Source organism: Daphnia carinata, chromosome 6 (assembly GCF_022539665.2).
Source record: "Daphnia carinata strain CSIRO-1 chromosome 6, CSIRO_AGI_Dcar_HiC_V3, whole genome shotgun sequence".
NCBI classification, from domain to species: domain Eukaryota; kingdom Metazoa; phylum Arthropoda; class Branchiopoda; order Diplostraca; family Daphniidae; genus Daphnia; species Daphnia carinata.
The window spans coordinates 628,652-655,163 of record NC_081336.1 but is presented as its reverse complement, the minus strand read 5'-3'; the positions used below and the strand labels follow the sequence as shown (position 1 = coordinate 655,163).

General features: G+C 40.1%; 2 protein-coding genes across 2 annotated transcripts; one reads left to right on the top strand and one right to left on the bottom strand.

The window, feature by feature from the left end:
* The first annotated feature begins 58 nt into the window (after positions 1–58).
* LOC130689712 (RNA-binding protein Musashi homolog 2-like) lies at positions 59–24,770 on the top strand. Its single transcript, XM_059495860.1, has 15 exons — positions 59–207; positions 257–439; positions 3,330–3,432; positions 3,507–3,590; positions 5,419–5,541; positions 5,737–5,863; positions 6,099–6,191; positions 6,492–6,540; positions 10,013–10,095; positions 11,043–11,130; positions 15,884–15,916; positions 16,089–16,169; positions 21,823–22,194; positions 23,555–23,802; positions 24,690–24,770. Exons 4-15 carry the CDS (start codon positions 3,520–3,522, stop codon positions 24,753–24,755), a joined length of 1,434 nt encoding a protein of 477 aa, XP_059351843.1. The 5' UTR covers positions 59–207; positions 257–439; positions 3,330–3,432; positions 3,507–3,519; the 3' UTR covers positions 24,756–24,770.
* On the bottom strand, positions 569–2,125 carry LOC130689725 (peroxisome assembly protein 10-A-like). Its single transcript, XM_057512665.2, has 5 exons — positions 1,719–2,125; positions 1,470–1,627; positions 1,158–1,409; positions 943–1,098; positions 569–869 (listed from the first exon to the last, which is right to left on the bottom strand). The coding sequence occupies exons 1-5, from the start codon at positions 1,831–1,833 to the stop codon at positions 648–650; spliced, it is 903 nt and encodes a 300-aa protein (XP_057368648.1). The 5' UTR covers positions 1,834–2,125; the 3' UTR covers positions 569–647.
* Positions 24,771–26,512: the final 1,742 nt, after the last annotated feature.

Below are 26,512 nucleotides of genomic sequence, written 5' to 3'. Positions count from 1 at the left end.
TGGTTCTAATGTCGAACTTCCTCTAGTTGTTTCGGGAAAGAGACGCCCTAATGTTCAGTCGTTTGGAACATTCTTTTCTCATCCGTCCTTTTCCAGGTCACTATTGTACCGCTATTATTGGAAGAAAAGACAACATGTACCAAGTCTTTATGATAGTGTTTTCCTTAACACAAGCTTGACATCCGGCGAAAGTTATGCATTCCAAATGTAACTTTAAATCTTTGACTAAAGTCTTTTCAAGTAATTTTTTGCACAGCCGCTAGGTGTCGACGTCTTTTCCCGTTGGCCGCCACTAATTCAATAATACTCAAAAGTGGCAGTGCGCCTTCTCTTCAAGCACGTGACAATTCAAGAAAATGCTTCCAAGGTGTGAAACATCAACGTGTTTATCTAGCTGACGCGGGTATTGCAAGATATTTCAATCTTCTGATAATTTCAGGTTAGATTTTTACATATTACTCTATTCATTTGCATTTGATGAAATCGAACGTAGGGCAAGTTGTACCATATGGTTAATAGTCAAATCGTGTGCATGTAGAGTCAATTCTTGAGACATGGCTTCTGTAAAAACACACATAAGTTTGGTATATTCAACATACTGGAAATTTGTTCACAAATTTCAATAAGTTTTTGTGGTCTGACATAGATCATTCATAATTCAACAATGGCACAATTCTTGAAGGTTGCACACTTTCTCTGCAAAGAGGACACTCATGCTTGGTTTGCAACCATTGCAAAATACAGTGCCAGCAAAAGAGGTGCCCACATGGTGTGCAGGCAGTATTTTTGCGGGAATCCCAGCATAGAGAGCATTTTGCCACAGTTGAGGATGTTGCACTGCCAAACTTTTCATTTGAACTGTCCACCGTCTATAGTAAGACAGCATTTTATAGGTTTTAATTTTTGTAAGGTGAAAAAGAGAGATTGAAATGTGACCTTTACCGTAATTGCACTGGATTGTTGTATAGTAGAGGTATTTTTCCATTTGGTAACTGTATTCATTAATAAAAGCAGGGCGAGGTGGGTGAGGGCCATTTGCCCAATGAGTTTGAATGTCGGATTATAATTCTCTGTCTTCAGGTAGTCTGTTGTAAAAACCTATGAATAGAATATTATTATATTGAAACTGGCCCCTTTCAACTACCCTCAAGTATTACGTAATGAATGTTGGCCATTCTTTGTGAAAGCCTGTAGTATTTCCCGTACATGTAAAAAAGCACCAAGTTAAGCCTTCCAACCCAGAAATTGCTACTTTGAACCAGTTCTATCAGTAGCAATATGTAATCTCTGGCTTTTGGTGCTAAGTCTGGAATGTGTTCTGGATTTCTAAGCCAGGTGTCCAGTTTTTTTATGACTTGACTGAACAGCCGTGGCCCTAATACTTGCAGGGCTATGGCTGTTAGCCTTGTCTGTAAATACATAAGAATGTTGTTAGTGACCAAGAATACCTCAAAGATACAGAGAATTACCAGTTTAGAGGGAAGGGCCCTTAATGTAGAGTCGACTTGGATGAGGCCTACATACTCCTCTCCAAGGGTTTGATTGTCAAGTAATGTGGTCAAGGTGTAGTAGAGGAAGACACAGGAGAGGTCTGACAGCCACTGGACCTTCAACCATGTCTGGTTCCCTGTTTGATCAGTAACAAGTTTGTAAACAAATGAGAAGGTCACTGATGGAATTCCCACTAGAAAAAAAAAATCTTGACGTTTGCTGTTTACCGAAAAGACGTTGCACAATATCAGCCAATTCGCTCTTAATAGTGTTGATGTAAGATTCGTCCTTTTGGGAGGCTCGAAGGATCTCGGGTGGATTGGCTTCTACGAACACGGACATATTTTGTCTGTTTTTGATTGTAATCTTCCACAAAATGTCCACCTTTTCGAAGCCTGTGATAAAGGAGGTACTATCTTAGTGACCATCCACTGGTTTAGACGTCCGGGGAATGAATAAACATGGTGATCGTTCCGACGAAAGCGAGTCGGGACTCGAGAGAGTAACCTTTAAGCTCCCCATGGCCGGCCGAGAAAATGATGGCACAATCGGGTCAAGGCCATCTGTTATTTTCCACGGTAAACCGCAACGACGCACAGCCGGCTCGGTTGCATTTGCCGATAAAAAAAAAAATAGATATAAGTAGGTCTTTTCCCATATACGAACACTCCAAAACGCGACATTTGTGTAAAACTTTTACTATTCGTAACACTTTTTCCCAGTTTTTTTTTTTTTTTTTTTTTTTTTAGAAAGTGCTTTAGGAAGTTGGCATAACATAACGCTTTTCACGAATTTTAAATTTTCAGAGTTTGCGGTGTTGAATCGAACAGTGTATGGTGACGTTAGACACTTGAGAGGGTCGCGTAGTTGTAACGGGGAGCGTCAGATGGCGCGGGAATCGCGCCAGTGCTGAGCAAAAAGGCAAGAGGGTGGGTAAAGAAAGAAGGGGCGAGAAGAAGCCCTGGGTTACAGGACACGAGAGAAATAGACTAGAGTATAGGCGTTAGCAATGGCTGCCTGCCCCGCAGTGTGTAAAGTGCCATCGCGCGTTGCGAACAGAAACAGGCCGGAGGTTCTCCGGGTTGTTCCGCAGTTTTTTTAGTTGTTCAGTGTAGGAATCAGTGAGCTGTATTTAAAATATTAATCTTTAAAGAGCAGAGTTTTGATCAGCAGCAGTTTTTAATCATTAATCATAGTATCCCCAAGATTAAAAAAAGAAAAATCATCCCAAAGTGTGTGTTTGAGTGAGTGTCTGTGAGAGAGTGAGTGTGTATACAAGTCAATTCTCCCCACATCTCTCGAGTTTTTTTTTTTTTTGCTCCTCCACACCGTCGTCGTCGTTCGTTCGTTCTCTTTCACAAAATAACAAAACAGTTCTCTCCCCCCTTCTTTTCGACTTCCGTTTTCGCTGCTGTTTTGTTTTTTTTTTTCTAATCGAAACTGTAGAAGACATAGAGGCGACCCATTCTTCATTCAATTTCCTTCTCTTGATTTTTCTTCCTCCCGGCGTCTCTCTCCCCTATCCATCTCTTGACTGTAATCCGAGACACACACATAAACTCGGGTCAGTTTTTATTCCTTTTCGACTCTTCTCTCATTGGAACACGAAGAACGAAATAGAAATCGCGTGTTGGTCATCTTTTTTGTTGAAAAAAAAAGAAAAGAGGATCTTCTAAAAACCCGAGGTATTGATTCGATTTTTACAAACCATCTCTGACCACACTTGTTTTATCTGATCATTTTTATGTATCACGTGGCGATCGATCAATGTGAAAAAAATCATTTCATGATGATGATTGAAATTTAATTTTTTCTGTCTTTTTTTTTTTTGTTTCTAGTCATCGACCTCGTGTAACTTTGGACCGGGCAAGGTGCCGTGAATAGGAATTCAATTACTTAACCGACGTGGCCATACTTAACATTTATTTCAACACACAAAAAGTGAGAAAACAAGACATTTGATTTTATAAGTTGGCCAATTTCATTACATCTCCCTTCGTTTTGTGGTTTTGCAGGATATCAATCAAAATGGACAACATGGATGCTCATTCGCAATCGCAACATGGTGATAATACCACCGAAGTACCCAACGATCCTGGGTAAGAATCATTCACGAATTTTTCTAATCGTAGATTTCATTACTTCGTTCCTCAAAGTCTGGCATTATCGTAGCCTCGTGGTTGTATCACTCGCGGGCTTCAAGGCTGTCTTTTTTAACTTTGAGAACTTTGGAACATTCTCTTTCTTTGCTAGCCTTTAGTTGTTCCACACACACACAAGTGTAGTGGACTGACCACTTTTTCCATACAGCCTCAGGTTCTTTTTTTCTTTAGGGCAAACATAGAAAATCACATTCTAGGAAAGAAAAAAAAAAAGATTATCAAACGAATAGAGAAGGGGTTTTTTTTTTTTTTCATGTGATGGATGGAAAAAAGATGATGATGGCCGCTTCTTTGCCTGTCCTGGGGGTACGTTTTTTTTTTGTCCCCAAAATAAAAGTTTTTTTTTTTTTTTTTTTTTGGTTAGAAACTCCACCCAGATATTCTTCAAAAAAAAAAAAAAGAGGGGGTTCAAAATAGTGTGGCGAAATCAGTTTTTTTTTCTCAAAGAAAAGTTTCAAATTTCTTTTTAAGTATTAAAAAAAAAAAAAGCTTTTTCTGATTGTCTTCCAGCGACACAAACACGTGTTCCATAATGGAAGTAGAACACACCGGGTCAGAACGGCCAGGGCGGGTTTCTCGTACATTTTGCGCCAGACACACATTTCATGTGTGTGTGTGTGTATGAAATGAGAGAACTCTGGAGAGAAAAAAAAAATAGGAGGGAGGAAAACCTGCTTTCTTCGATATCATCCGACACTCACTGAAAGAGAGAGAAAAAAAAAGGCACCGTGAAAACTGTGAACCGCCGGCGGGACTTTTTTTTTTTTTTTAAAGAGAGATGGTAGTAGAAGTAGTTGTATTAAATAATACAAAAGGCCTAGGTTACGAGATAGAATTTTGGAAAAAGAGTATCACAGGCACGTGACCTACTCACGAGAAGGGGGGGCCATCTCTTTTTCGAAAAAAAAAAGTTTGGATATTCAGAGCAGAGAGAGAGAGAGAGAGAAAAAAAAAGAGATTGACAGATCGAGATAAGATGGCGAGGAGGGATGACTTTGCTTTCTCTCAACGACTATTTCAATATTCTTTTTAGAAGCTACGTTGTTTAAAATAAAAGATCCTATTTGAGAAGGGGGCCACCATTATCAGTCGGCCAGGTCCTTGGACTTTTGGAATCTCTGCTTGTCTCTAGCTGTGTGTAATGTTTGTCTGTTTTGGTCAAACAGCTGACGATATAGAGTTGGGTGGATAGCAGAAATGATTATTGTCAGAGTTTCGGGGTTTTCGGGTAATGAACGGAAGGAAAAAAGATGATGGTTAATGAAAGATTCTTTCGGGTGTTGTATTCATTATCGCTCAATTGGCTTGGATTGGTCGTCGTAGAAAGCACTCCCTTCCGGGTGGAATTTCTGATTAGCCATAAGGGGATTGAGATAGAAAGAGGGGAGGAGAGAGAGAGAGAGACAGAAAGAAAAAAAAAAAAAATAACTGGATTGAACCTCCTCTTGGATCCTTCCGGCTCCAGCTCAGACCTGTTTTTTTTTTTTTCTTTCTCTTATTTCCCACAAAAAAAAAAAAAAGAATTATCTCTGCATTTTTTTTTTTTTTATTCTACTGCCGACTTAATTGAGTTGGCCAAGATAAGAATAGAAATAAGTCAAAATAATCGAAAACAGAAATCCCAAAAGGGGATGAAGATTGTCGTCCTACTAAGAGAAAAACGAGTCATAACAATTCGTCGGAACTTAACCCAAGTACAATCGTGACTCATCTCTTATTTTTTTTTTTTTTTTTTTTTTTTGTGCAAATGAACAAATTTCCACAGGAAAATGTTTATCGGCGGCCTGAGCTGGCAGACGAGCGCCGAGGGTCTACGCGAATACTTTAGCAAGTTTGGCGATGTGACGGAAGTCATGGTCATGAAAGACCCAACAACTCGCCGATCCAGGTACGTCCGTCCCTATTTATTTGATGTTGTGTGTCTTTTACCTTTTGAAGTTATGTCGTGACACGCGTGAATCATGTCTATCCCGTCCCATTGCGTCATCTGTCGATGTTTTGTGTTTTTTTTTCTCCGATGGCCGATTATATAAATACGACGTATGATTCGTTTATATTTACATTTGTGTACAAACAACAATAGGGGGTTCGGGTTCGTGACGTTCGCCGACGCCGCGTCAGTGGACAAAGTGCTGGCTTCAGCCCCTCACGAGCTCGATGGCAAGAAGATCGACCCCAAAGTTGCATTCCCTCGCCGAGCTCACCCCAAGGTTCGAAAATGTTTTCATTCTTTTTCTTCCATCGATCTCTTTACGGTGGTGGACAATATGTTTTGGGGGGGGGGGGGGAGGGACACATGTGAACCGTAAAGCCTTTTCCGGCTTCGATTTATTCGTGTGTGTGTGTGTTCATTATTGGGAGGGTTGTCTCTGTTAAGTCCCCCGAATTTAATGATGTCAAAGGTATAAAATTGATGTTTATTCTAATGATGTGTTTTACGTGCAGATGGTCACCAGGACGAAGAAGATCTTTGTTGGCGGATTATCGGCTCCATCGACGGTCGACGATGTCAAAGGCTACTTTGAACAATTTGGACGGGTGAGACAGAATTTTTGAAATACTTGGTTTCTTAGACCCCTTTTGTGTGACGTCAAATGAGTTGGCACGCGACTCGAGTAACACAATGAAAGCAAAAAAAAAAATAAAGAGGCACACACAAACTTTGCTCTCTCTCGCTATGAGATGTATGATTGTGTTTGACTCTTTAAGTTATTTCCCCTGGACGTTTGAATGGCGCCGGGGAACGAGTTGTGTTCGTCTTTCATCACAAATGGCATTTTAATGACTTTTTATGTCTGTCTGTCTGTCTGTGTGTGTGTCTTCTCCGCCCACCTCTAGGTCGAAGACGCCATGTTGATGTTCGACAAGCAAACCAACCGACACAGGGGTGAGTTAAGACTTTTTCCATTGATTGTTTCTCTCTCTCTCTCTCTCTCTCTCTTAATAAGTTAAAATAGGGTCCTGTCCTTGTGCCGAGTTATTTTATTTTTATTTTTTTTTTTGCTGGCGTTTCACTCGTCAATCCCCTTTTTGGCCAGGTGTAGGGACCCCCAACAGAAAAGACATGGACAAAGTTAGAGTTAGGTCAATAATCAACGGAAATGAGGTGGAAGCCTTTTCAAAGCCCTGTCCAGTGGTCCGAGTCGTTGCGCATCTTTTTATACGTTACGTGAAGGGTGGGGGGGGGGAGGGGGACCTTAAAGGTTTAAAAAAAAAAAAAAAAACAAGGGGGGGGGGAAGGAAGTCGACAAAATAACCCACTCCAAATCGATAGGGTTCTTCGATATTTTTTTCTTTTTCTTGTTTCTATCATCCCGGCGATGAGCTCTGAAAAAAAAAAAAAATAGGAGGGTTGATTTCTTTGTATGTATTATCGAATGGATAAACTACCCCCGGTAGGGGGATCTTCTATCTATCGAATAATGCCACCGTAAGAAGAGAGGAGGGTGTTATGACGCAAGCTGGTGGCCTTGGCCGTAACTCGGACGTGAAACCTCAACGTGACACACGGGAAAAAGGATATTCCTACCCGCCAGTGGTTCTGTACAGAAAATGTTGGGAACGTGTGCCGGGATAATTGTAACATTATCTCGGTTGGGGCTTTGCAAGTTTGAGGGTGGGCTTTTGCAGTCATTTGCGAAGCTATTCGTCTTGCCTTGAAAGGTGAAGCAAGTGCGCGCCCGCCTCAAGTAAAAAAGTTGTAGGGCGAGAGACGAATGATTTGTCTCGGCCGTTTGTTGCGATTGCGGGACTCAGGCGTTCGATGAAGACAGCGCCAACGTGTGCCACAACTGGAAATAGAGCAGAGGCACAAACGTCTGCAACTGACGTTTGTCGTCGTCTTTTTCTTTCTTCCACGACTCTGCCGAATTGTTTTTAGGATTCCCTTTTTTTTTTTGTTTTTTTTTTTTTGTTTTTTTTTTTTTTTTGTTTCGTTATCATCTTGTCGTGTTGCTACCATGATCGATGAATGGGGGGAAGGGGACATTTCTAGCAGTAGCTTCATTTCCTCCTTTTTTTTTTTTTTTTTTTTTTTTGTTTTTTGTGTGTGACTCGTCTTCTCCCCTCCTTTTGCACCGTGAAAAGTCACGGGTCTCTACACAGACAGAGTCGACGGTTTACGGGGACTCATTAGCGACCGACCGACGAAGACGCTGTCGGAATGGCTAAATCGAAAGAAAGGCTTTTTTTTTTCTTTCTTTCTTTCTTTCTTGCCTTCAACAACAGATACATCAAGAAAACTTGTTTTAGCAGGTTGATACCAGGTCTCTGTTTTTCAACGAGACTGCCGTCTTCCTTGTGACTTTTTTTTCTTTTTTCTTTTCTTTACCGATCATATTTTCGAGTTTGATTTCGTTTTGGAAAAAAAAAACGATGCTGGCGTTGAAAGTTAATTGTAAAGCTTGAGCACGTTTTCTCTGAAAGTTAGTCTATTGTATTCGACCTGCTCTCCATCACTGCCATCAAGCGCACAAATTCAATGGGCTGCATTTTGGGCTCCCTCTTTTTTTTTTTTCCCCATCAATGCATCCGCACGTACGCGGGCCCGCTACCTGCAGCCGTTGGGCGCTGAACAGTTGCCAATCAATCGGTTCGTGTGGTTGGGGGGGGGGGGTGAATCAAAGAACGCGTGTAAAAGAGAGGAAAAAAAAAGAGCTCGTGTGTACAGTGTGTGGTCGCAAATGAAAAGGAAAGGAGCGAGGCAGGAAGCGCTGGGATTGATTCGAGTTGCATCCGCATTAGTTTACAAAAAAAAAAAAAAACGAGTTGGGAAAAGCAAAAGTTTATTTTTAATTTTTGGTGGGGGAGGTCGTTGAAAAAGAAAAAAAAATGGGCAGATTCCTTTTTGAAATTCCCGCCTCACGAAAAAAAAAAAAAAATTCGTGAAAAAAACTTATTTTTTTCTTTTTGTTTACGAGGAAGCCATTTTGGTATGAATGTATAAATAACTCGGGAGGATCGGTCCCCTCCCCTTTTTTTTTCCTCCTAAAGACAAGGAGCGACAAGTTGAACGTGGTGGCAGCAGCAGTCAAGTTTTTTTTTTTTTTTTTTTTTCAAACGTAATGCACCTGTCCTCGTGTTTTGCATACATTCACGCCGTTTAATCGAGATTTAAAATCAAATGTCATATCATTTTTTATTTTTTTAAAGGGGGGTCACTAAAAGCCAAATGTGCTCTTTCATGCGAAGCGATTGTTGTTGTACCCCTATTTTTTCTTCGTTGCCATTCTTCCCGGAGTAGCCGGGACAAAGACAACAGCGTGCGCGTCACAAGTTCCTCTTTTCTTTTCAGTGGTAAAAAGATCATCAACGAGATGAAGAGAAAGAAACAAGAAAAACATTTTTCTTTTTGGGAATGCTCTAACGAGGCCCACCCCTGACGTCATTTTTAGAAAAGAGAGACGCTGTTTGTTTGTTACGACACGATCTTCAACAAGGAGAGAAAAGCGCGTGACTATAGCGACCACACCGGCACAACAGGGTGGGGGAGGTTAGCACCGTCGATGTGTGTAACTCTATTTATAAAAATTCGTGTTCCCATTTGCGTGGTAGAAAAAAAAAAAGAGGGACGGCCGGGGGTAGTGGGGGGGGGGGATGATGATGATGATGGTTATTCTACCTCATCTTTCGTAGCGTGTCGTTGGTGCAACGTAAACTCTGAAGAAAAGAAAGAAAGAAAAATGAAACCAACGTTTTTCTTTCTCTCTTTTAAGTAGAGTTTGATGTGTGTGTGTGTGTAAAGAAAGTCGGGCGTCGTTTCTCTTCCTCTTTCGACGCCCAGACGTCAAAAAACCTGTCCAACCTCTGTGGGTTTTTATTGTGCCCTTTTTTTTTTTCCCCCCTTTTGCCTTCTACTCATTTAAAAGGACACGCGTTTTTTTTTTTCTTCTTCTTTTGTGAAACAACGTTGGAAAATGGCAAGGAAAATCTGAACGTTAATGAAGTCAGGACCGCCGACGATGCAACTTGTTTTTTTTTTGTGGTTTTTTTCGTGTGTGTGCATCAACGAGAGAAAAAGAAAAAAAGGGGGCAAGTGTTGTCAGATATATGTTGTTACCATGGCGATCCAGTTCATAATGGAGAAAATTCTTCGAATTGAATTTGAAAAAAAAAAAAAAAAAAAAAAAAAACGAATCCCGAGTTTGGGTGGCGTATAAAATTATTTTATGGCTCTTGTTAATTCCAATACGATTCGACAGTTGATTGCCAAACAGGTCCCTTTTCGCCTTCTTTTTCAATTCGATTCTCGTCTCCCTTCACATATTCAAAAAACAAAACAAACACAAATAATGAAAAATATGTTCCATTTTCTTTTTTTTCTTTTTCAAATGTTGATAAAAAAAAAAACAACGAAACAGGTTTCGCCTTCGTGACGTTCGAGAGCGAGGACGTGGTGGATAAAGTCTGCGAGATTCACTTCCACGAGATCAACAACAAGATGGTAAGAGTTCAACACGGAATCAAACTGGCCACCGTGTGCCACACCCTTGCCGTTCTACTTGTCTCTTCTGTCTGTCTGTCTGTCCTCTCTTGTTCTCTCTCCTCTTTTGTTTCCTTTTATCTTTTCTTTTCGTTTCTTTTCTTTTTTAAAAGACAGTGCCATCAATGGCACGGGCAGAGCATTGAAAGGCGGACGAGAATCGATGGTCGTCGTGTTTGATTGTGTGCCCGCACTGTTTGCTCCGGTTATTTTCCGTTGCAAAAGACAGAGAGAGAGAGAGAGAGAGAGAGAGACAGAGAACCTCTTCTCCATTCGTGGCCATCACACACAAAAGAGAGGGTTAGCAGAAGGGTGTCTTACGCAGCCAGTGGGGGTAGGGAGGACAATAGCGCACAAATGTTCGCTCTTTTCTTTTCTTTTTTTTTTTTTTTTTTTTTTTTTTTCCTATTGTGCATCTGTTTTATACATGTGTACGTGCTCATCTAAAAATCTAAATCTTCTTTTTTTTTTTTTGCGCTGTCCTCCATGTTGAGTTGTGTCTCTCTCTTCGTTCTCTTTTGTGCGCGTTGTCCAGGCTGTGAAAAGAGGCGAACAAGGATTCGGGATTAGAATCCCCCAAGTCATCAAGGAACGATGGGGGGTAAAAAAAAAAAAAAAGGGGGGGGGGGAGAGACTCTTCATCCTCAGATCCTCTTTTTTTTTTTTTTGTGTGTGTGTGTGTGTACAAGTTTCATCGGGAACCGAGAGGTTAATTGTTGAGTAAGAAAAAGAGTAAAGGGAGGGAAGAAAGAAAGAAAAAAGTTTCGATGCGTGTGCAATCTGGCATCTGAGCACAGCATGACGCTCTTTTCAAAAAGAATTCATTTCAAACTCTTTATCAAAGTGAAAAATGCAAAAAGTAGATGATTATGTTGAAATTTTTTGCATTTGTTTGAACCTTGATGCAGGTGGAGTGCAAGAAGGCGCAGCCCAAGGAGGTGATGCTACCGGTGAACGCGGCACGCGGCAGAGCCGCCACCCTGCGAGCCGGCTACGGTGAGTTGCTTCTCTTAAGCGCCGCGGCCGCTTGCTCCGCTTCCGCCGGCAATGCCGTACCGGGGCTGGCCGCTGCCGCCGCCGCCGCCGCTGCCGCCGCCGCCTCCTCGTCGGTGCCGTCGGTGGCCACGGCTGGCGGCGGTAGTGGCGGTGGCGGTGGCGGAGGCGGCGGTGCTGGTGGTGGTGGTGGTGGGGTTTCTGGCATGGCCGGGCTGGGCCAGCTTGTTGTGCCCAGCTTGTCGTCGCCCACCGGCCTGCACCACGGTCACAATCATTCGGCCTCCGCCGCCATTCATTCTCACATATTGAACAATCCCGCCCTGTCCTCGGCCGCGCTTCAACTGCAACATCAGAGTCAATCGTCGGCCTCCGCCTCGGCTCACCACCATCACCACCATCACCTCCACCACGGCCATCAGCGCGGTGGAGGTGCGGGCGCCGGAGGCGGAGCCGTAGGAGGAGGTCAGAGTCCCGGCAAAGCGGCGGCCGCCGGCCTATCGGCTGCCGCCGCCGCGCTCTTAGGCAACGGGCTCGTCTCGTACCGTTACGCTCCTTATTCCATACCGGCCAGTTCGAACAGCGTTCACAGTTCGAGTTCGTTGAGTAGCGCGCAAGCTCAGGTGCAGGCTGCCCAGCAGCAGCAAGCTCAGGCCGTGGCCGCGCAGGCGGCCGCCAACGAAGCCCTGGCCGCTTCGATGGCCGGCTTAGCCGGCCACCACCATCATCATCACATGCCCGCCGCCCTCCATGCGCACAATTTTTCCGGCCTGTACGCTCACCCTCTGTTTGCCGCTCAGGCTGCGGCCGCGGCGGCCGCAGCCGCCGGCCACAATCACCCGACTCACGCCACCATGCAGGACGTGATGGCGGCGCACCACCACCACGCGGCCGCCGTTCAGGCCGCCGTCAATCAGGCCAACAAGCAGCGAGTGGCGCAAGCCACTCACGGCTTCCTCAACAACAACAACAACAACAATAGCAATAGCAACAACAACGCGACTGCGACGGTCGTCCACGCTGGTGGTGGTGTGTCGCAAAACGGCGAGCTCAACTTGTCGTCTTTTGCCGGCCTCGAAGGCTTCTATCCCGTCCCAGTCGGTCTCTAACAACACAACCCTCACACAATTTTGCGTCAAAACAATGATGATCTCTCCTTTTTTTTTTTCTTTTTTTTTTTTTTCTTTTTCCTCGCATCACTAACGAACAAGAAAATCACACACACACACACACACAGATCTTTAAAAAAAAAAAAAGCCAGACAACGTGATTTTGTATAGTTTTCTTTTTTTTTTTTTTTTTTTTTTTTTTTTCCCCGCCCTTTTTTTTTTATCGTTGACGAGCAAAATAGTTCTTTCAGCTGAGTATAGGTTTCTTTTCTGGCGTGTTGAGAAATGGGAAAAAGAAAAAAAAAACCGAGTGCCAAATGAATTTGAGGTTTTTTTTTTGTTTTGTTTTTTTCTGACGTCAATTGTGGTCGATTGGTTTGACGTCACACGGCCAGATGCACAAATACCCCCCTTCTTTTTTTTTTTTTTTTTTTTAAATTTCTATTTCTCAAAGAATCTCGAATTCTGGTCACTTAAAAAAAAAAAAAAAAAAAAAGAGAAAAACAAATTTGTTTAACCTTTTTTGATGTTCAAAACTTGTACCGTTAGGGCCCGAGACCAAAAATGGCGGTGACTTAAAAAAAAAAACACATTTTGATGTTTGTTGTGTCTCTCTCAATCGACATTTAGACATTTTCATTATTTTCTTTGTAAAAAAACAAAAAAAAAACAATTAATGGTCAATGTTTTTTACCCTTTCTAAAAAAAAAAAAAAAAAAAAATCGCTTTTCTCGTGAGGGATTTTTTTTTTTTTTTTCGCCAAAAACAAACAACGAAATGCCAACCGAATCAAATGATGCCAAATCGTGTATCTTCAATGTCAGTTCTTTTTTTTTTTTCTTCCCTTTCAATTTTGACTAAGGCAGCGAGAGACAGGTGATCGAATTAGCTATTTAAAACCAAAAGAAATGACGTTTTTTAATCGGACCAGATTTTTCAAATATATGTAGGACCAGTTGGATTGCCTTAGGAGCTAGTCTCTTTTTTACGTCTTCTAGTTTTGTTTGTTTCCCTCAGTTTTTTTTTTTGCTCTATTCTCATCTTCTTCCTTTTTCCTTTTTACTGTCAGTTTTTTTTTTTTTTTAAGAAGGAAAAGGTCGACGTAATAACATAGGGATAGAAATCTCGTTTTTTTTTTTTTTTTTTTTTTTTACCCAACTCCCTGCAAGACATTGAACCTTTCAAAGTCAAATTTCTATCTTGTGCGGACGCACTGGCTCGATTCTATTGTAGTAAGACGGGAGAGATAGGCATTGTTCTATTTTCGTTCCAGCTTCCAGAACCGTACGGGCCGACTGGAGAGAAATGAAAAACAAAACAAACAAAAAAAAATTTTTTTTTTCTTTTTTTCAGAATTAGTGGTGGTGGTGTAGTTTTCACTCTGAATCTCGAGTATATCTTGTCTAATTTGATTTTAGTTCCTTGTTACAGCATAGTTTGGTAGTGGAGTGAGAACGAGAAAGAGAATCTCTTGTCGTGTTGTGTAGGACTTGCCAAACAGAAACAGCTGATGTTTTTTTAGTCATTTGTTGTCGGTTGAGATTTTTGACACACAGACACAGACCAAAAAGTTTAGTCCTCTCCCTTGCGTCATTCTTTAGTCTTCCATCAAACGAGTCAAAAACAAACAAATGATAACCCCCTTCTCTTGACCTTTCATTGTATTGCGAGTCAAACATTAGTCGAATAGTCACAGTCTTCCTAGTCCTGTAAATTTGATTCTTAGATGACGTTTCATTTTGCAATTAGTGTGAGACGTGTGTTAGTGTTAACACGCAGACAGTCAGTTTTTTTTTTTTTTTACCTACTTAAACAAACAAAGGTGTTTTCAAACAAAACTTAATTAGAATTCATCCCTCCCCCTTAGCCCTCCTCCATTTTTATTTCGTGTGCTTCGTATCGCGTTGATTTGTTTTAGCCGCAGTGAGAAACATGTGGTGGTCACCCCATTCAAATACGGGACAAAGTGTGTTGTTCTTTTTTTTTTTTTTTTTTTTTTTTTTTCCGTTGTGTGCCATGATGTACATGTAGATGATGACCGAGTACGATTACTTTAACGAGCTCGTGTGTTACTTAAAACAAAAAAACAAAATTTAGGCCTTAGATTTTTTTTGCGTGTCGAAAAAGCAGAACAAAAGTTTAGGCTATTTTTCATTTTTCCCTCCTTTAAAGGCAGAGCGCAGACTTGTAGCTGATGCAAACAAAAAGTGATATACATAATTAATTAATGACTGCAATCTGCTGGTGTAGGCTCGTTTTTGTGTCTCTTGTGTATGTCGAGTGTCTCTTTTTTTATTTGATTTGGATTGCGACTACGTTTTCTTTCAAAAACAGAACGTCAGAATTCAAATAACGTGATGGCTTGCACCACACCTCAGAAAAAAAAAAAAACGTACCATTTCCTCCCAGTTTATCCAAAACAAAATTTAGATTTTTTTTTCCCCTTGCTGTCCCCCCCCCCCCTCTTTTCTATTCTGCAAAATTTTGAAAGTCGTCAAATTTTAGTTGCAGTGTTTTTTCTTTTAAAAAACGAAATGCAAATCAGTAGTTTAATCGTGGCCAATTTTGTTATGACGCATATTTTAAAATATTCTTTTTTTTTTTTTTTTAAATTACCTGCTCCTCCAATATTTCTTCCCTTGTAACGACAAAAACAAAACAAAACATATTTACCTTGCTCCCTAAAAACTAATGATTGGCCCCGGCTACCAGCTCTCCTTAGAAAAAACAAATTCATACAGACAGTTTCCATACACAAAACAAAAACAAACAAAAAAACATTCACCTCTAGTCCGAACGTAGTTGCTCAGATTTTAGAGTCGCAACAAAAAATTGCATATTCATTTTTTTTTTATTAAAAAAAAAAAAAAAAAGAAGAAATGAACAGAAAATGGAATTTGACCCCTCCAAAAGAAAAAAACAAAAACAATTTGCTAAAAATTCTTCGTAATTTAAAAAAAAAAAAAAAACAACAAAAAAAAACGAATTTCATTTTCTGTTTGTTGATCGTAGTAGTTGACCGAGAGACTTAGTCAGAGTCGGTAGGGGGGAGGTGGCGGAGGTGCGGGATTGAATGAAACAGAACATGCAAATCTGCAAAGGCCTCCGCGTCTCTCTGCCGAACTCAATCTCTCATTCTGTACTGATGCAGACTTCTTCAAATAGTTAATAAACTGTGCCTCTGTACGCAACTCTTTTGACTACACTCACTGTAGATTAGTAACAACAACAAAAAAACAAAAAAAACAACAAACAAATTAGCCTCTCTCCCCGTTTCCTGTTCTTCTCGCTGCCGACGTCCTTTTTTTACACAGCCGGGCAACACAAGAAAAAAAAAATGGCCAATCGAAAACAAAACAAAAATGGGATTAGCCCGTCATCAAACTTAGAGGATTCTTCTTTTTTTTTTTTTTTAGATTCTTTGATGATTCTTCAACAAATAATTGGTGGATGTGTGTGTGACTTATTTTTTTTGTTTTCTGGAAACGTGCCCCGCCCCTCCAAAAATGGCAAAAAAATAATTTTTTTTTTTTCAACAAATTTTTGTTCTTTTCTTTTTCTTTTTGAATTTTTTTGAATGTTTAACAAAAAATCGTTATTCTGTTTTTTTTTTTTTTGCATCCATTTTTTTTTTTTATTTATTTCAGATTTGGTCTGGTCCTTGGGCGCGCTACAAGAAGGTAAGCAAACGGTCCATCTGATTATGCAAATTTTATTTATTTATTTATTTTCTTTATTCTTTCAATTCCACGTCTAATTAAATAATTGTTTTGTTTTTTTTTTTCTCCTTCTTTTCTCTATTTCTCTCTCGTGAAAATGATTCGTCGACGTCGTCATTTATATTTTATAAAGGACTTCCAGCTGCCTACGCTGCCGCCTACGCCGGACGTGGCTACCCGGGCTACGCCAGTTTTGGACTGCCTTATCCAGCAGGTAAGTCTCCATCTATCCACATCTCTTCCCATTTATTCATTACGCGCTCTCCCGAGTATTGATTTTTTTTTTTTTTTAAATTATTTATTTTTAAATCGTATACATATGTAAATTTAAGTTTTATTACTATGTTTGACACACAAGTTCGTTCGAAAACATGAGAGAACATTTGTCGCTTCTTTTAAGTTCTCCGGTTTTTATTTGGGTTCAAATGACGATGGGATGCCGTTCTTTTTTTTTTCTTTTTTTTTTCACGAGCTTTAAAAAAAAAAAAAAAAAAAAGCAGGAGGGGGATGGGGGGGATGTTAGGGTTTTGTTTTCGGAATGACGTGTCAACGTTCAATGAAGAGTGAAGTTGTGTCTGTCGGCGTCGTTTAATGAAGAAAACAAAAGAAAAGATCGGGGCGCGTGAAATACCGTCCAATCGAAGGGATTTCTTTTTTCGTGAGCGTAACAAAAATAAGAGACAGGCAAGGGAATTGGGTATCCACTCCCCCCACCTTTAAAAAAAAAAAAAAAAATTCCTTTCCTTTTTTTTTTTTCGCCCTTGTTTCCGTCTTCCGCTTTCGCGAATGCTGGGGTTCATTTATTTTACTTTCAATCTGTGGCTTTTTTTTTTTCTTTTTTCTACTTCATTTTTTTAACGTAACAGTTTTTCATACATTTTTTTGTTTTAATTGGTGCATTTCGGTTGCAAATTTTGCTCATGTTTTTCTTTCTTTTTTATTTCCTCCCCTTTTTTTTCCTGTTTCTTTTGCCAATTTTTTTTATTCTCCTCCATTTTCGCGTGCCGTCGGTGTGTGTGTGTGTATGTTATCTCTCAAAATTCGATACACACGCGCACACTTTTGTTTTCTGCACTGGCCAAAAATGACGGTGCCAAACAAAAAACCCAAAACCCCCAAAATTGCTGGCCATTAGGCTTGATCGGTTTGCTTTCGTCTGCCGGCGTCGGCGATGCAACCGGCCCACATCATCACGGCCATCCGCGCCATCATTTGCCTCCGCTGGGCGACCTGGTCAGCTTGGGTCTGGTCAATCCCACCTCTGGATGATCATTTCAATCCCGCCCCCCCCCCCCCCCTATCGTTTTTTTTTTTTTTTACTGCTTTCTTATCTTTACATTTTCTTTCTTTCTTTCTTCTTTTTATCAAACTCCTACTCCCCCGACATTGCCCTTTCTCTTATTTCCAAAATTGAAATCCATTAAAAAAAAAAAAATAATAATAATTTGGTATATCAATCTGACTTTTAAAAATCGTCGGATGTGTTAAGACACTTGTGATTGTATCCGTCTTATTTTTTGGAATTCCTCCATCTGATTTTTTTTTTTTCTTTTCTCTCTCTCTCTCTTTTGCTCTCCTTTGGATGTTGGGTGATTTGTCTAATTCCTTGCACACCTGTTCTCTTCTCCATTTTACCCTCCGCCTCTTTTTTTTTTTTTGAAAACATTCGCGCTCACACCAACACAATCAACACACACTTTAACTGCGAGTCCAAAAAAGGTTTGACTCTCCTGTCCCGACCAGCAGCGCCGACAACGGGACCGGCCCAACTTCAACGTCGATCTTGAAACTGATTGCACTGAAAACAAACAAAAACAAAACAAAACAAAACAAAAAAACAGGGTCTCTTTTTTTTTTTCTTTTCAACTGTTTCCGGGTCTTGAGAGATTCTCGTTTGATTTTCATGTGTCCTAGCCACTAAGAAAGTCCAGCTCCCTTTTTCAAAATCACGAATTGTTCCCATGAAACGTTTGAAAACGGGACGAGGTCAATCATCGACGAGTTCCTTATTTTCTTTTTTTTTTTCATTGATGATCATGTTTCCCCCTCCCTTCTTTTTCCTGTTCTACCCGAAGTTCCTTTCTTTCATTTCTCTCTCTCTCTCTTTAAATCGAAACAAACTGAACGGGCAAAAAAAGGTCTTCATTGTTTTAGCGAATGTTTGCGAGTTGCAGGCGGAATTGACGGTTCGATTTGGACACGATTCGCAACTTAGGCCGTAGTCGATCGTTTAGATCCTAGTCCAGCATTATTATTTGAGTCAATCAATTAGAATTGTTCGTTCGTGTCCCGTTTGGCTTTTTCTCTTACTTTTTCTATTTCCCTATTGTCATCGCGCGACACACATTAGTAGATGTAAGTGGGGATGACGATTAACTTTTTAACACACACACACACACACACACGAAAAAAAAATTAAAACGAAACGAAATGGAAATTTTTTTTGAAATCAAAAACAAAATGGAATTTTGAAACGAGTTCACGTAACAAAAAAAAAATGGATCATGAACAACAGTAAAAAAAAACAAAACAAAGAGTCACAGGGACCGTACTGATATCGGTGACCGTGTATCATAATTTTCTATATCTTTTTATTTATCACACACATATATATATTATATATGTATATCCATCCGATTCATTTCATTTCGGGAAAAGTAAAAACGCGTTTGTTTTTTGTTTTTTTTTTTATTATTATTCTATTATTCCCAGGCGTTTTTTGTTTTGTTTTTTTAAAGAAAATTAAATTTTTTTTGTGTGTGTACCCATTCGGCCCCTCCCTAAAAAACTGAATTCTTTTTTTTTTTTTTTTTTTACAATGATTGGCAAGCGAAATTGAGCGAATTGAGAAAATCGAAAACCGGTGAGAAAAAAAATGGGGCGCAAATTATTTTTTGAATTTTTGAAAATGTTAAGGTTGCTCAAAAAAAAAAAAAAAGGGGGGGGGAACGAATTCTGGGCCGTTAAAAACAAGAGCTTTTAAAACAATTCAAATTTTTTTTTTTTTTTGTAATAAATTAAAAATTAAGCCAACCCGGCCAGAAGTTAGCCAGTAAACACAACACACACTTTATTATTATTGCTATGATCGTCTTTATTTCTCTCTGTGAGTGTGTCAGTGTGTGTGTGTGTGTGTATGTATGTGGAGTCTACAAAAAAAAAAAAAAAAGTGGAGCAAAAGTGTGTGTGTGTGTAAGGTCGATGGATAAGATAAAACACACACTATTGTGTACAACGACACTGTTATCTGCATTGCGGCGTTGTCGTCTTTCAGAAAGCACACGAAAAATAAAGACAGGAGCAAGTTTAGTGTTGCAAAATAAAAACAAAAAAAAGAGAAAGGGAAAAGAGCAAAATTTTTTATGAATTATTATTTCAAAAAAACAAAACGCCCTTACCGAATTTGAATCAAATGTTTTTCTTTGACTGGTCTTTTTTTTTTTTTTATTCATGAAATTCGTTTGTTTCGAATTCATTTTGAATCACATCTGACTTTTATTCTCTTCATACTACACCCACTACTACCCCTGCCCCGTCGACATTTGTTTTCCTGGAACATGTTTTTAGTCATTGTTTAGTCTTCAAGTCCCTATGGAAGAATCTATGAAATCCATCCTCGACATTAGAATTTAGATTTTTTTAAATCTCTACTGCCCCTCCACCCCTCCAAAAAAACAAAAAAACTGTGACATTTTTTTTTTTTTTTCTGCTGCCAACAACGAAAAACAAATTCGAAAATGAGGAAAACGAAACAAAAAATTCTATAATCAATACATTTTTGATTTGTCTATAAAAAAGAAAAAAAGAGAAACTGCAAAATGAATTGAAACTACGTGACACGAACAAATCAGGTTCTGATTTAAAAAAAAAAGAAAGAAAAAAACACAATTGGCTCTTTTCGGGGGTTGTGCAATTTTGTGTTAACATGTGAAGAAAAAAAAAAAAAGACGTGCGATCCGGGTCAAAAATTGGCAAGAAATTTTAAGGGGTACGCGTTTGACAAGTGCCAAATCGCAGATGGAAACATTCACGGACTTGTCCTCTTACCGCCCGCCATCCAACGAAATAAAAAAAAATAAATAATAATAATAATAATATTTAAAAAAAGAAATGCAGAAACGGGAAAGGACACGCAAGAGAAAACCTCATTTGCAAGTATATCATTTCCCGCTACGCAGACACTCACGAATTTTGGTTGTTTTTTTTTTTTTTTTTTGGTTTTTTGGTTTTTTAACCTTGGCTTTAACATCGTTGGCAAATCTTGTCCCGACCTCGTGATTTCTTTGTTTCTTTTTTTCTTCTTGTGTCTGTCTGTTTTTGTTTTGTTTTTCTTTTTGTCGGCAAAGAGAAGAAGAAAACCAGTTGCAAGTTCACTGTCCCGCCCGTTTCAACAAAATCCATTTCGATAACCTTTAGTCCGTGTTTAACCCAATGTCTCTCGCTAAAACTCACAACAAAAACTGACGTTCAAATTGTTGTCGGCTAGATCAGCTGTGTTCTATTTCGAGAAAAATGTTCACCTTTGAAAAAAAAAAAAAACATTTCAATTTTATCTTAACATTTTTAGATTAGGCTTTTTTTTTTTTTATTTTTCGTGTGTGATGTGCTAGAATCGCTTGATGATTGCTATCGTTTTCTATTTTTTTTTTTTTCTACTGTACCTTCTTCTAGTTACTACCCCCCTCTGCTCCTAACTCTTGACGGGGGTAGTGGCCGGGTGGTTGTGCAGGAAGTGCGGAAGCGGCCATCTCCCTTTCCTACTTTTTCCTTTTCTTTTATTATTATGATTTCCCTCCACCCCCCTGCTTCTCTGTGCCAAAAAAAGCAAATGGAGTGTGTCGAATGAGAGATTTCCTAGCCCCCCCCCCTACACCCGATTTCACCTCATTCACATGTCTTTATTTATTGTATTTTTTTGGCCCAACTTTAATCCTAATATCAAACTTTCTTATTTGAATAACGATGAGAACCATTCCTACCCCTCCACCTACCCCCAAAAAGTCGAGTATATTGGACCTCTTTCTTTTTATTTCATGTTCGATTTCCGATGCGGATCCCCTTGTTGACAAGGAGCTTTGAGCTGCCCATGCAAGTCCTCTGAAACCTTTTCTTTCCCTCTTTTTTTTTTGGCTTTTTTCATTTCTTTCTTTACCCTCGTCTGCCTCATAGAAATGTGTTTAATCGATAGTGATACATAGAGAGTAGGTGGAGGAGGTCTGCGTGAAAGGGGGGGAAAGTCGAGAGGGGAGGAGCTCGCCTTAGTCTTTTTTTTTTTTTTTTTTTTTTTGGCCCTCCTTACGTTCTAACCGTGGTAGTCGAAGCCTTCTTTTAGCCCACGTAACCTAACATGATTCAACTAGAAAAAAAAAAAGAAAACTAGCACTACTACTTTTTTTTTTTTTTTTTTTATGAAATTGACCCAAAGTAGTGACTACACTTTTAGTCCCTCCCCCGCTCTCAACTACTAGCTGCGTCTTGTTTTCTTTCATAGAATATAGTTGTGAAACGAACATTTTTAATTGATAAAAATTAACAAATTATTATTATATGATGTGTGTGTGTGTGTGTGTGTGTGTTAGTGCGTTTTCTTCTTAATGGAACGATATTAACATGGCATCTAGCGACCGAAAACAGCACGTTTTCATATACCCTCTTTTTATTAATTTCTTTTTAATTCAACAATTTTTGCTTTACGTTTATGTTTTGTTTGTACGTGGATTAGTTTTTTTTTCGTTTGTCCCCTTTTCTTTTATTAGTTTTTCCCCACAAAAAAAAAGAAAAAGAAAAAAAATTATGATTTGAATTTTTGTTTTTTCTATGATTTGATTTTGTTTCTTGTTTTTTTTTTTTTTTTTTGGCAATCAAAGGTTATCCAAGTTATGGATATTTTCCGGCCGCTGCGGCCGGAGCGGGCGGTCCGGCTAATGGTATCGCCGGTGGCGGAGGCGGTGGTGGTGGAGGCGGCGGTGGCGGCAGTGGCGGAGGCAACGCGCACGCTGCCGGCCTGAGCGAAGTGTCTCAGCATCGAAACGGTCCGGCCAGTGCGGGCCAGCCGACGGCAGCCGGCGGAGCGACGTATTACGATTACTCTGGCGGTCACGGCCACCACAATGGCGTCGCTGCCGGCCCGGCCGCCTTCCATCCGCGCGGCCACCACCTCGACCACCAACACAATCCTCATCAGGCCGGTAACATGGCCAATTCGCCTTTGCTACGCGATGCCTACACGGCCCGCTCAGGTCAGCATTTTATTCCCGCCCATTTCCCGCCTCTTCCGCCACTATCCGAAATTCCGGCCACCAGATGGCAGTCATCTCCTTCAACTCTGTATATCTAAAAAAAAAATTTATTTTATTTTATTTTTTTTTTTCTTTAATTATGAAAAGGAAGATGATCAATGGCGTCGAGTGATTGAGCTCACAACGATTCGACCGATTGATCTTTTTTATTTTTCGCTGAATGAGAGCCAAAGAGGAGAACAAGAGAACGTCATGATTTTCTTTCTTTGGTTGAAGAGGGATACGCCAGAGTTTTTTAACAAGGGGGTAGTAGGGATGATCATCATCAGAGCGATACACACAAAAAAAGAATGGGCAAGCATTTCATTGTTCTTTTCTCTATGCCCGAATCATAAGTTTTTGAAGACGACGAGAGTTTCGTGATTTATCAGCTGAATCTTTCTCACGATTCTTCACGAATATGCACTGCAACGCGCACAGGGAGAGAGGAAGGGGGGGGGGAGGGTTCGTAGTGAAAAGAAAAAGTCCCTGTGTGTGTGTGTGTGTGTGTGTAACATTAAGGATCTATCAAGTGGATGGATGGACGAATGCGATAAAGTGCCGATCGTGCTTTGCTTCTTTTCGCTTCAGGCTTCTTGTTTCCTCTTCTTTTATTCTTGCCTCTTGTCTCTCGATGCGGATGTCTTGTTCCGCCCTGACGCCCCGCACTTCACCGCGCCCTTTTTTTTTTTTTCATTATTTTCTTTCTTTTTTTTTTTTTTTTTTGGCACGTTCTCTCTTCTTATTTATTTATTTTTTTCTTGCACCTAACCTCTAACCAAGTTGTGCGTGTGTCGCTTCTTTTGGTTTCTATCTTTTAAGCGTTCATTATAAGGTAGAATTCAATCTATGTGTTAAGTTATCTATGGAATCGATGCCTTTAGCTATGAAACGTTGCTGTGCGCATTGATTGATCGAGAGCTGAGCTCTGTATCGCACTTGAAAATGACATGTTTCCATTCCCATTCCCGCGCTTTAACATGTGTGGAGTAAGGGGGGTAGGAGTGGGCGCTTTCGTTCCTACACACGCAACACGACGACAAGCCATCTAACATTTAAGATCGATTATCTATCGATAGGCCAAGAAAAGGGGGCGGGGGTAGCGATACCATTCATCATTGTTATACGTCTTCAGTTGGGGGGAGGGGGAGGGAGCTCTTTATCATCGATCCGTCGTTTGTTCCGTTTAATTGAATTATTCTTCTTCTAAGATGTTTTTAGATTTTAGTCGCATTCGTTTTTATTAACAAGATTTTTGAAATGAGTAAGAAAATGTGATTAATGAATTGTGTTGTTTTCTTCATTTTTCTATGATGAGCAGCGATGATTAGCAGTTATCCGCAGAGTTACGTGCCGCAATCGCAAGTCGGCGGCCGTTCGTTTCCGCCTTCTTTGGCCGCTGGACTCGGCCACGGACACGGCGGTCATCACAACCCGAACGCGTCGCCCGGACCGGCCGGCGACGTCGGCCTCTACGACGGATCGTTGCCCGGCTACACGGCGGCCGCCGTGGCCGCCGCCGCCGCCGTTTCTGCCGCCGCTGGATCGCATCAGACGGCCATGGCTAGGGTGAGTCTAACGCAACGTCATTCATTTTTTTTTCTTGTTGTTGTTGTTGTTGTTGAATGGTTAGCGTTTCGATCGATTGACAAAAAAAGGGGGGTAGGGGTAGGTGGGGTAGTGAGGGGAGGGTAGCCGGTTGAATGGTCTTTTTGCCTGATCAGCAGACACGCACGCAGGAATCGCTACCAACCGGATTGGCTTCTCGCTCGAGTGGGTCAAAGTCGTCGTCGTCGTCGTCGGTCGAGGGGGGAGGAGGTGGAACAAATAAAACAGGGGAAGGGAAGCAATGATGGGGCCGTGTGTGTGTGTGTGTAGGCAAAGAGAGAGACGATGGATCGAATGACGGAATGGATTATCGCTAATCAAATCGGACTGGGCGAAATTTCTGAATAGATATCTCTGCCTCTCTATCCATCGTTGGCCTATTGTACGGGCACAGACACACACACACACACACACACACACATATAAGACGAGTAGTCGACTTTCTTTCTTCCGGTCGGATGGCTTTCGTCCTTTTTTTTTTTTTTTTTTTTATCTGGATCGAGAAGGAAGTTACCCCCCTCTTTCTTTTTTAAGTTGGGGATATATTCGTTGCTGGGTCATTGATCCGGTCAAGCTTCCATCTTCCGCCGACGTTCGTATAATCTTCACACACACACACACACAGACGAAAAGAAAGAAGACATTATTCCTTTTTTTTTTTTTTTTTATGGGCTACGCATGGAGGGGTTTTCATGTTCTCGATTCCTTTCCCATCATCGATCGTTGATTATTATTAATATTTTATTTATTTTTGGGGGTGGGGGTGGGGAGGGTGTATTTTTTCATTGAAATGAATGTGCGAGATTCGATTGAAGGTTAACGGTTTTTCTCTCTTTTTTTAATTGGAGTTGTTGTCACATTCGTTCTCGCAGGGTACGCTGATTCCGACCCACTACACCAACGGCTACCACTAAACACATTTTTGCCGATGTATCGTGTCGCCATGTTTCTTTTTGTTTTCTCTTTCTTTTTGAACCTGACAAATGTTACGGATGACGGACAGCTGACTTTGCTTGACAGGGGGGGATGCAAAAAAAAAAAAAAAAGAAAACGCGGACAAATGCCACAAAATAAGAAAAAAAATTCTAATAACAAAGGTCGGACATTTTTTTTTTTTGGGGGGGGGGGGGGGGTTAACGTTCCCGTCTATTTTGATTTGCCAATGTTTCGGGATGATCGACCCTGACATCATTTCCTTCTTTTCCCCCAAATTTTTTTTTTCTCTTTTACGATGTACATCCTGTTCCGTGCAGTTGGGCGGGATAAAGTAAAAAAAAAAAAAAAAAAAGGGAATCCCTCCCCCCTCCACCTTGTTACATCTTTTTTTTTTTTTTGTCCTTTTTTGCATATTGACAAAAGACTTATTGATCCTCCATCCTCCGTTTAACAATAGCTTTTCAAACCTCTCTCTCTTTGACGTAGTCGTAGCGTAGCGGCGAAAATCGGGCCAGCAACACAAAATTGGCCCGTCTTTTTTTTTTTTTTTTTTTTTTTTTTTTTTTTTTGTGAACAATCTGGCGAAATAGCTCGTAGTCGACGATGGTAGATTTGAAAAAAAAAAAAAATTGAAAATTGCTTATTCTTAACGTAGTCTTTATTTAGATTTAAACAATCCCCTGAAACTTTTTTTTTTCTCCCCAATTTAAAGTTGAATTATTGGATTTCTTTTTTTTTTTTTCTAAAATGAACTCTGGGTGGGATGGAAATGATTTCGAATTGATGTTGATATATTTTGAAATCATACTCCGTTTTTCACCGACAAATTGATCCCACCCTCCATACTCACATTTTTCATTTGAGGACAAAACCGAATGCCAAAAAAAAAAAAAAGACAAAATTTTGTGTTTTTTTTTTTGTTTTTTTTAAATACCACAGGCCATATACTCCCCCCCCTCCCCCTCGAAACGAAAATCGTGTTCGTGTGTTGTTTGTGCGTTTATTTTTAAATCAATTTCTCTCACCGTTTTGTTGTTCGTGTGCCCCAAACATTTCCCGTTTTCTTACTGTTATCCCTCCCCGTGTTTTTATTTTTATTATTTTTTTTTTATCTCCTCAATGAGATGTTTTCAATTTCTTCACTTGGCCTTTTGATTCGAAACACTTTGAAAAGCGAAAACGATTCTGAACCCGATAGGATTTTTTTTTTTTTTTTTACCGTGGCGTGAGCAACAACCAAAAAAAAAAACAAGATGTGGGGAAACATTGAAAACGAATGGCAGCTAAATAATGAATTAAATTTCAATTTTTTTTTTTTGAAATGGAGGGGATGAAACTGACGACATAATCGAAATCCACTTGCTCTTTTAAAAATTTTAAATCTATTGAATAGTAGACGGATGTTTTTCGTAGTGCCAATCGACTCTGCCGAAATTTCCCCCCAAAATTTTTTGTTTTCCTTTTTTTTTTTTTTTTTTTGAATTTTCTTCGGCGGCAAACTCCACTAAAAAAAGGAAGAAGACGATATGGAAAAAAAACGAAGCAAAAATGGGAAAAAAAAAAAACGGTTTTTTTTTTCAGGTGTGTCACAAGGTCACGTGACGTTTACTACCGACTGTGATAGGCGGCCAACGCCTTCTCTCTAGTAAAACTAGCAGCTAGAGTTGAGTAAAAGCAGTAATAGTAGCTAACTACGAGGTTTCATTTTCATTTTTTTTTTTTTTATTTCTCCCAT

Coding starts and splice junctions, on each gene's coding strand:
- LOC130689725 (XM_057512665.2), bottom strand. CDS start 1,833: ATGTCCGTGTTCGTAGAAGCCAATCCACCCGAGATCCTTCGAGCCTCC. Junction 1,628..1,718: donor TATTGTGCAACGTCTTTTCG/GTAAACAGCAAA, acceptor CTGATCAAACAG/GGAACCAGACATGGTTGAAG. Junction 1,099..1,157: donor GAATGGCCAACATTCATTAC/GTAATACTTGAG, acceptor TTCTATTCATAG/GTTTTTACAACAGACTACCT.
- LOC130689712 (XM_059495860.1), top strand. CDS start 3,520: ATGGACAACATGGATGCTCATTCGCAATCGCAACATGGTGATAATACC. Junction 5,542..5,736: donor CCAACAACTCGCCGATCCAG/GTACGTCCGTCC, acceptor AAACAACAATAG/GGGGTTCGGGTTCGTGACGT. Junction 5,864..6,098: donor CTCGCCGAGCTCACCCCAAG/GTTCGAAAATGT, acceptor TTTTACGTGCAG/ATGGTCACCAGGACGAAGAA.